General features: G+C 33.9%; 1 protein-coding gene across 1 annotated transcript in view; it reads left to right on the forward strand.

Moving 5' to 3' along the window:
- LOC116337978 (homeotic protein proboscipedia) overlaps window positions 1-9,798 on the forward strand; it is a 35,760-nt gene extending 25,962 nt beyond the window's left edge. Inside the window, exons 2-6 of the mRNA XM_031762987.1 lie at window positions 6,496-6,653; window positions 6,821-6,935; window positions 7,046-7,195; window positions 7,265-7,434; window positions 7,634-9,798. Coding sequence (XP_031618847.1) covers window positions 6,496-6,653; window positions 6,821-6,935; window positions 7,046-7,195; window positions 7,265-7,434; window positions 7,634-8,764 — 1,724 coding nt within the window. The 3' untranslated portion in view covers window positions 8,765-9,798. The remainder of the gene's footprint in view (window positions 1-6,495; window positions 6,654-6,820; window positions 6,936-7,045; window positions 7,196-7,264; window positions 7,435-7,633) is intronic.
- The last annotated feature ends 231 nt before the right edge of the window (window positions 9,799-10,029 follow it).

Raw genomic sequence — 10,029 nt, forward strand, 5'->3', positions numbered from 1 at the left:
GTGAGTAAAACACTTGAAATAAGTACGAAATTATAGAAGCGTGTATGAACAAACAACGTAAAAAATGGCTGCCGTGAGATAATGTGCGCGCTCTTTCTTTATTTCTTTCCTTCTCTATATCGTTGTATGACTTGGCCTTTGCCGTGTGATTAAAAGGCCCAGATAATATGAATTCGCAATGAAAATTATAACACAGAAAGCGGCTTTTATCATGTGCTTCAAAAAATGAGAATAAAAAAAAACACCAACAACAAAATGAAAACAACGAAATTATTTTATTTCCGAAACATTCTCTTCTCACTGGCCACGCGCACTGATTCCATCACATTTACAATGCAAACACATTTTTCGTTTCTATCTTTTCATTCAATGGAATTGTTGTGTTCACAAATCAAACGAGATTTTGTTTTTTTGTTGTTGTTTTAATCCGGGCATCATATCATTTTGTGAACGGCTATCGCAGACACCATAACTGATGCAATAATCATTAAAGTAATTTTTTTTTGTATATTTTAGCAGAGTCTTGGCAAAGCGCAACAACAAAAAAATACACGGAATCAGAAAATAATAATGGCGAATGCCGAACGAAGCTTGACCAATATCATGGCGGCAACAAAATCTATCTCGTTTGAATCGCACGTAATTACAGTAATTTTAATAATTTCAGCTTCGCTTCCTAACCAACATTCTTCGATAATTTTATTTTTCTGATTGGCAGAGATACGTACCTCGAAGGATCATTCAAATGCGGTTCTTTATTCACACTGCTTTACTGCCACCGATATCAAGTTTTTGATATCAAATCTGAATTTGATACCACATAAATTCCGTGCGGTAATTCAATTTTAATAAACAAAGTTTTACAAACGCAATGTACGGAAATCAGATATTCAGATATGCCGCGTTTTATGTGCGTTATTGAATAAATAATTAGAAAAAATTGTGTGTATGATTTTTCATGGTTATAACTTGACCGGAACGTTATTCAAACATGTGTTATTAACGATACCCAAATGTAGTTCTTCTTTCCAACCAAAAATTTTTTGACATTTTTTTCTTCGAATTTGGTTCCTTTACGTTCATTAAAAAAAAAAAAAAAACTAAAAATAATGCATTTTTGAAGAGTCGTCATGGTTCACATTTGATATGAAGTTAATGTTACAAGCTTCATGCAGATTAAATTTCTCTGCAATCCTTTCAAATGAATGCGCATTCAAAGAGAAAATGTCGTCCAAAGTATCAAGAAGAGGAAGAAAGCAGAGCCAAGACATGGCATGTCCATTTGGTATAATATAATCCTTTCGGCATCATCTGCACACTCATTTATCATCTTTCCACCAGTACATTCTTTTTAATTATGCGTGAAGAGACCAAATCAACAGAGAACATGTACAAGTACAAAGGAATACATTACACATGTTGTGTGTGTGGTAAAGTTGATGTCAGTGACTTTCTTCAATTATGACTTCGACAGTGGGCAAAATCATAAATCAGTGGAAAAAAAGAGAGACGGTAACGAAAATCTCGGTTTGGGTTGAAAAACACCGAAAACATTATGATGAAAACGGAAAACAGTTTATGGAAGCTCCGTTATGCATAAATAATAAAAACATTCAAATGCGACGAATGACATCTGATGAAAGACAATTTATAATAATTTTCTCTTTTTTTCTTTTATTCTTTCGTTGTTTTTCTTTATCATTCATAATCGAAGGGAAAAAATGTCCATTCTGTTCATTGTTCGCAGTCGTTTTGTGTGTATTTCATTTTCATTTTTTTGAAATGATCTTGTTGCAAAAAAGAAACCCCGAGAATAGTTTTTGGAATCCGAAAATCCATGCACGAAATGGGTTTGCTGTTCAGCGCTTGGTATTTAGGGCATATGCTGTTTTGAAGAAACTAATGTGTTCGACCAGCAAAAATCCAAATCTAAATGGATGTTGTTTGCATTGAGCAACCGGAACCAAACCGACGAAAAGAAAGCAGAAAAAGATAGAAAACGATTTTGGTATTCCATTTGAATGATTAATGATATTTTGTTGTACAATTTCACCATTCAAAAAAGTATTAAATCAAGAATTTTTTTCGTTTCTTTTCTCTTCGATTCGAATCATGTGCTTCGTCTTGTCTAAATTTAAATGTTCTGTTGTCGTATGTCACAGTGATTTCGCTCTCTCTCTTCTCATTTGAATGCATTGTGATTGCTCTATTCAGAAGCGCGTCCTTTCTGTTCGCCGCGTGACAAATGTAAAAATGTGTCGTCGACAGGTCTCCTTCAAATTCATAAAAATGTATACACAATTCATGCATAAATGTATAAATATTTTCATCATTTATTCTTTTGCGTTTGCCACAATGTGCGCTCTCATTCAAATTGCATTTGGCTGAAGCCAAGGATTCGACGAAAAAATAGTTCGAATTGAGATGAATTCTCTGTTTTTCCATAAATTCTTGATTTTTATTACATTATTTCACCAACTTTGACCTCCGTTGGCTCAATTCCATTCCACCACTTTTTTCGGGCGACTTAAAAGCCATTTAAGCATTTTTGCCATTTTCAGGGTGGAACATTTCATTCGGATTTATTTATGCAAAACAAAATCATGAGTTATTATGCAACAAAGGAAATTGCTCGGGATTTTTGGCATCCAAAACTAAACACACAAACATGATCATATGAAATAACATTCACGTGTGGGTTTATTTGAAAGAAAATAACGTATACAAAGCATTAAACGAGCATAATATTCGAAACAAAGGCACGCCCTGTTGTTGGTTAGTTCATTTGAATGGAACGAATCAATTATTTTCATTAAATTTTTAAAATTTTAAAAGAATCGTGCATGTTTTGATAAAGACATAGTTGCTGCATGCATTGCGCCAGCGTAATATCGATTGAATTTCACCTTTGATCTAATGAAAAAAATCATTTTTTCAATACACGAACCCACATTTGTTCGAACGAAAACGATTACCAGTTTGAACAAATTCGGTTATCTCTGAGTTAGAGGTTTTTTTTAATAAAACTAAAACAAGGTAGAAAAAAAAATTAGGACAAATTATGTAATGGAAAAATTCATGGCCACAGCGGAAAGAGCGACTGAGAAAGCAAGCACCTGTAACGAATCGATAAGTCGAACGAATGCTTAGAATTCCGCCTATGCGAGAGAAAAAAAAGTCTGGATCGGGTGAAATGCTCGTCTGAAATGAAATCATTAATTATCACATAATCTGCCATCTCAAAAGTGAATTTGAAAAGAGAGATGAAAAACGAGCAGTCTGAACAAAGAAAATTTTGACAACAAACCGAAAGAAGGAAGAGCTCTTGGACGGTGTGTACAATTAAAAGCCTGCTTGAAGGCATTTGAACGATTTGAAAATTTGACATATGCATCAATAAGACAAATATAAATGAACAAAATATAAGTTTTTTCGGACAAAAAATTAAATCGTTTCTTGGCCTCTGAACAGTGCGATTTAAAAAAAAATACTCGAGTAAATCGAATATGTTTATTTCGCACTGTTCATGAAATGGGACTCTGTCTTTGTGGTTTGAATAGTGTCATTTCTATATTGCTACTGCTTCTGGTGTATATTGCGGCTTTTTCAATATCCAAAAGATTTCATCAACTATCTTTGCATTCTTTGTTCCTTATGGAAATCTTCTTTTTTTCGAAATGTTTTGAACAAATAAAATTTTGTCAACAAATCATAAAAAGGCGACAATTACAATTAAAAGTCTGCTTGAAGGTATTCGAACGCAGAATTTGACATGTGCACCATGAATGAAACATAAGTTTTTCGAACCAAACAAAAAATAACTCGTTTCCTGTATTGAGGTTTGAATAAAGACATTTTTCAAACATTCCGAGGCAATATGTTTATTGATGGTTTTAAGTAACCAAGACGTAAAAGAGAAAGGCTGATGCTGTTGCTGCTGCACATTGCGGTTTCAGTGGTCCAGACACTTTCATCAATTATCTCTGCATTTTTTTGTTCCTTTTGTAAATCCTTGCTTCGGAACGAAATAAACGAAATTGAAGAATTGTAGGCATTTGAATGAATTTGGTAATGAAAGTTAGATGAAAAAGAATGCGGATAAAATCATATATCAAATATGATGCATCAAATGAAAGGCAACAATAGATCAACAATAAATATTTACCGTTTATGTGCTTCTGTGATCAGCAATAATGATTGTTAACAATGCCATCAGCAGTGATTCTATCAATGAAAATAATGTTCATGTACAATTTATCAAGCAAACGAACACTTATCGCTCAAAATAACTCATCATTGGTATTATTCGAGAGCGTTCAATCACTTGTTGATAGACATATAACAAAGTAGATGCAATGGCGACGGCAACCGCATTGAAAACGGAAAAATAGTGTGTTCATAAATAACTTTCTATGATGAGAAAGTAAAGAAAATGTGTGAAATAATTGTGCTACTTGAAATAGTCTTTCATTTTTTTCTCTTATGAACGCGACTTTGATTCATAAATATATCACCAGAAACAAGAAACATCAATGGACTCGAACGTTAATTATGTTACTGACTTTTTTTTAGGAACAAAAGCCCAAAACGAAAGAGACAGAGAAAGAGAATTTATTAATTGTATTAACTGAACCAGAAGCTCATCTCACATTGAAAAGCTAAACGTCAAATCGGCTATTGTTACAAACAGTTCATTCATAATATATTTTCGTTATAAATAGCTCAGTGGCGATGTTGTCAGTTGGCCATTATAAATTTTCATTTTCAAAATCAAATTTTGTTAGTTGAGCGGTAGAGCGAGAGAAAGAGAACTGAACAATAGCGTCAGCATATTGATTCAATTCATTTAAAATGAGCATTTAATTATCTCGTCGTTCGTCAAATCGAAACTAATACACAATTTGAGTTTTGAAATTCATTGGAATCACGCATACAATTAGAGTGCACCGTTTGCATATTGATTAAATTTGGAGCCGACAACTTTGAAAATTCAGTTTTTCGTCGAATTTAATTCCGATGGTGCATTTTGTGAGTGTGTATATGCATGGGAGTATGAGTGACGAACAATTTCCAATCATGCACAGACAATGAAGAAGCAATTTTCCCGCGTACGTGTGTGGTAGTCTCTCTCTAAAACACTTTGCATGAGAGAGTGGGAGAGAGAGAGAGAGAGAGAGAGAGAGAAAGAAAGATTGTATTCGAAAGCCTGTACGGTGAATTTTGCGTAAAGCTTTAAAGTAAGTTTAAATGCGATTTTGATTACGTCGCAATTTGCATATTTTGTTTGCAGATTTATCCGTATGTTTTGTTTTGAGTGTTCCTTTCCGTCTGTGTACGCTAGCTGTTTCGAGTATAAACAAAATTATAACCAACCAGAAAATCATCCATCTGCAAAGATCTGTGTTCACTTTTTCTCTCTCTCCAAAATCTGTCGTGTCGAGCAGATTAGTATCAACCAGTTCCGACAGTAACTTTCATATGGATTGCTTTTTTAAATTGCAATCTAGCATATCACAAAATCCCAGCGAGCAAACCAATTTTCGGTTGGTATTTTTTTTAAATGCACAATCTTTTTCCTCTCTTTTATGCGAGAGAAAAACTCCGCTCAAGAACAATGTATTAAAATTAGAAACTCAGTTTCGAAGCGGAAATTACTCGATAATTCCATCTTATGTTCGATATGTAAAATACAATGTATGAAAGCGATTTCTTTCGTCACCCGTCAAAATATACACATCAAAATATAGAAAATCAGTGGACTATACCGAATAGAATCGAATCGGTGTAACTGAAAGTCATGTGAAATGTCAAACGGAACGGATATTATTTAGCTGAACGATGTTTACATGCCATAGAAAATATTGTCATCGCAAAAATACTTCACTCGAATAACTTGAATAGATATATAAATATGGTGCGCACCGACGCCGACAAAAAATGCCAAGAGGCAACAAAAAAAAAACAAATCAATCATTTTTAAGGCGCACGCTACAGTCAGGCGAATCAAATTTACAATGACATACAGGCAGCGCGGCGTGAAGTGAAGAGTGAACGACGGAAGAATTTTCTTTCACTCGTAGAATTTTCTATCGATTTGAATTTATAAAAATTGTCTTAAAACCTGGCCGCGCTATTGTGCGAGCACAAAACTTGTAACTGCGATATCAACGTCGAACGGTGCACATTTTTATGATAATAAGCAAATTGATTCTTTCTTTTTGAGTGTTTTTCTTTTTGAATATCGATTGTCTCTATTTGTTTTCAGTATCGAAAGAATCTTGCAATGACTATCGTGTGCAACGTCGTTTTTAATCGAAACGATAAATTATTTGTCAATTTCAGACTTCAAAATGCTTCACATTCTCAAGTCGTTGGAAAAAATAAAGTAAAACCCATGGAAGCGCCCTTCAATTTTCTTCACTCGATTTACTCTTTTTTTTTCAGTCTGCATTCAAACTGAATTAATTTTTCAATTGACTGTTTTTATCTTTGCAGCTGAATTCGTCGCTGAGAATGGATTGCCACGTCGGTTACGTACCGCATATACAAACGTTCAATTACTGGAATTGGAAAAGGAATTTCATTATAATAAATATTTATGTCGACCGCGAAGAATTGAAATTGCAGCAAGCTTAGAGCTTACCGAACGACAGGTACACACCGCAATTGACATTTCAATTTACATTTACCACGGCCACCATAAACCGACTATGAATTGAACAATGTCTTCAATTTTAGCTCGAGTTTTTTGTGGGGGGTTGGACCGAATTGTGAAACTGTTTTTCATTTTAATGACTCACAAATATAAAACCAATTTCAGGTGAAAGTATGGTTTCAAAACCGGCGCATGAAGCATAAACGACAAACATTGTCCAAAACCGACGAAGAAGATAACAAAGATAGTCTGAAAGGTGACGATGATAGTCAACCATGCAGTAAGTAACACTTTTTGCTATCTCAAATCGACTGAAAAAAAGGAAACATTTTGACTCAAAATATGAATTTTCTAAATTTATTTTTACTTAAATCGATGTAAATTATTTAGAAGATGCTCTAACTCCAGATTCAAGCTCGAAAAAATCATGCCAAGGATGCGAACTACCATCACACGATATTCCCGATTCGACATCGAATTCACGTGGTCACAACAATAACACACCAAGTGCCACCAATAATAATAAAAGCCTCGGTAACGGTAAGAACGCCTCGAAATGTTTGAAACAAAACGGATGACATAATTTAATTAAACGTCATTATTCATTAGTTACACCCAACTCCTCGTTGGACACGCCGATTTCGAGCAATAACAACAGTGGAAGCAATCATATTAAGGGCAGCACCATTATAAGTGCTGATTCAAGCGTTGCATCAAGCATTAGCCTTGACGAGGACGACGAAAGTCCAACTAAAGTTAAGAAAAAGGATGAACACCATGTAAGTGATATTTATTTTTGAAAATAAATTTGTTCAAAACCTTAGGAAAATGAGATAAATTCCCAATTTTCAATAAGATCGACAAAAGAAAAACAAAAGTGAAAAAAATATCGATAAAATTCACTCGTTTATTTTAAAAATCAATTTTAAAAAAGTGTATTCGATTCTAAACGAAAATGTCTTAATTTTAACATTCCAGCCGCTGAAGAAGGAAATATCGATGGGAAATGCGAAAAATCCATTCTACAATAATTTCGAGATGCAGCAACAACAACGTCGTGATTTATCGTCCGAGCAATTTTCAATGCCATCAAATTTAGCAAATGTGCAAGCGACTCCATCGCCGCCGGTGCCGAACAATAGTGCCATTCATAACAGCAATTATGGTCCAGCTCAATTGTTAATGAAGCAAAATCAAAACAATCCAAAAAATCGATTCGCCAACGCAAATGCGGCAACGGAAACCTACTATGGCAGTGGTTATTTTGGAAAACAATCAAATCCATCAATTGATTACTATGGTAAATATGAGGTTGAATTTGCGGCTCATCAACAAAAAGGTGTGTTGCCTAATCAAATACCAGCGTTTAATCAACAATCAAAGGCAGATTTCGGCGATACAAAGCCACCAGTCGATTTTCATCATATTAAAGGTGAAATTCATCATGGCATTAAACCCGAATTTGGGCAACAACAGCATCACAAAAATATTGAATTCCATCACGGAAAAGCACCAAACTTCCATTTGAATCATCAAAACTTGTACAATCACCATGGACCGCACGGTGGTGCAAATGTTGATGGAGCACATCAGATACCAGTGCAATACAATGCAAATCAATACTTTCCGAATGAATATGGAGGTGCAAACGAATTAGATGGACCGGCTGCATATTATGAACAAAAAGCGGCATCGGCTCAACAAAGCTACTATGAAAACATGTACAATACAACGAGCGGCAATAGCGCCGGAGAATTTCATAATAATACTACTGCTGCATATGGAACGCCATCTAACGGACAATTGCCGAATGAACATTGCGATGGCTTTTTGTATCCGCAATACTTTGATGGAAATCATCACGATGCAAATGTTTCGATGCAATCAGCTCAAGCCCAACAACATAATCACATTGCACAGGGCCCACCACATCAAAATCAACATTATAATCATGTCGGTGCCGGTCCACATTATCATGTGTCACAACACATCAATGGTAACCAACATATTTCTGCATCGCCCATGGACAATTCAAACAGTTCATCTGATTTTAATTTCTTGAGCAACATTGCCAACGACTTTGCTCCGGAATATTATCAATTAAGTTAGTTAGAAATGAACTTTCGAATGAATCAATTTTAAAAAAATTGACGAATAAAATAGTGGCTTGGATGGATGCGAAGGTTTATTTACATTCAAAAAAAAATCGAGTGTCAATTTCTCGCTGAGTTGTCATCAAATGGCAGACATTTTCAAATATAATGCTCACATAATTTTAGTTGCTAGCAAATGGAACTTGTACATAAATTGAATATTTTAACTAAAAATCTTTGTCCGATACGAATGGGATTGTTTAGTCGTTGAAAGTCTTAATAATAATTGCCGAAAATTTACATACATTTGCTGGTTTTTTTGTCGGTTTCATGACGAAAAAATTCCCAGTACAGATTTCAAAAAAAAAAAATAAAAAAAAAACAAGTTTACCTTCTAAACTTACGATCGACGCAATTCACTTTGTGTCGCGCTATAAATAGATTATCATTAAATTTAGCTTCATTTCTTGGCTTTTATCAGCATAATAAGTTAATAATTAAATGTAATCACTACTTAATACAACAATTTATATCAACTCTTATGATATACGTAACTTTGTGTATATTTGATAATATGGTTTATGGAGAAAACAAAAAAAAATCGTATGAAATGTAATATGGTATTCTCGAAATTTTATAGAAAATCATTTGGAATTTTTTAATTAAAGCTAGTTTCAGCTGTTATTGTGTCTTTTTTATGTTTACATTGTTAGTGATTTCATGTTAAAATACAAAACAATTCTGTTAAGTTATAAGGTGTAAATGTAAGGAGTCTCACATGCTGTCGCAAATTCAATTGAAGTATGTGGTGCGCATGGATGTTTAATGAAAATCAAAAGAGTCTGTTGTCTAGTTGTCGAACGCCATACAATTGCCACCATTTATGAAGCATGAGAATGCACATCACATTATTCATTTGAATTTGACTTAAACGATCAATACGTAATATTTGATATAAATAAGGTATCACACCGGTAGTGCGTACTACCAAAATAATGTTAAAACGATGTATTTTTCGCATTCGAAAAATAAACGCTATACATCGTTAAATGACACCTTATCCTTGTCGAATAAGCTTTTCTTTACATGTAATTATTACTGCATTGTTTTTTCTTTCTGAAATCGTGTAAATAACTTTCAAGTCCAAAATATAATTCAATACACAATATATAAAAGAATTTTCTTTTGGTAGGCAAATTTATTGGTGTAAATTTAAATGCTTAACAATGGATACATGAAATGAATACTTGAAAATCTTGTGAAAGATTATAAAATTTGTCT

Source organism: Contarinia nasturtii, unplaced genomic scaffold (assembly GCF_009176525.2).
Source record: "Contarinia nasturtii isolate CC-2019 unplaced genomic scaffold, AAFC_CNas_1.1 Cnas_scaffold_350, whole genome shotgun sequence".
NCBI classification, from domain to species: Eukaryota; Metazoa; Arthropoda; class Insecta; order Diptera; family Cecidomyiidae; genus Contarinia; species Contarinia nasturtii.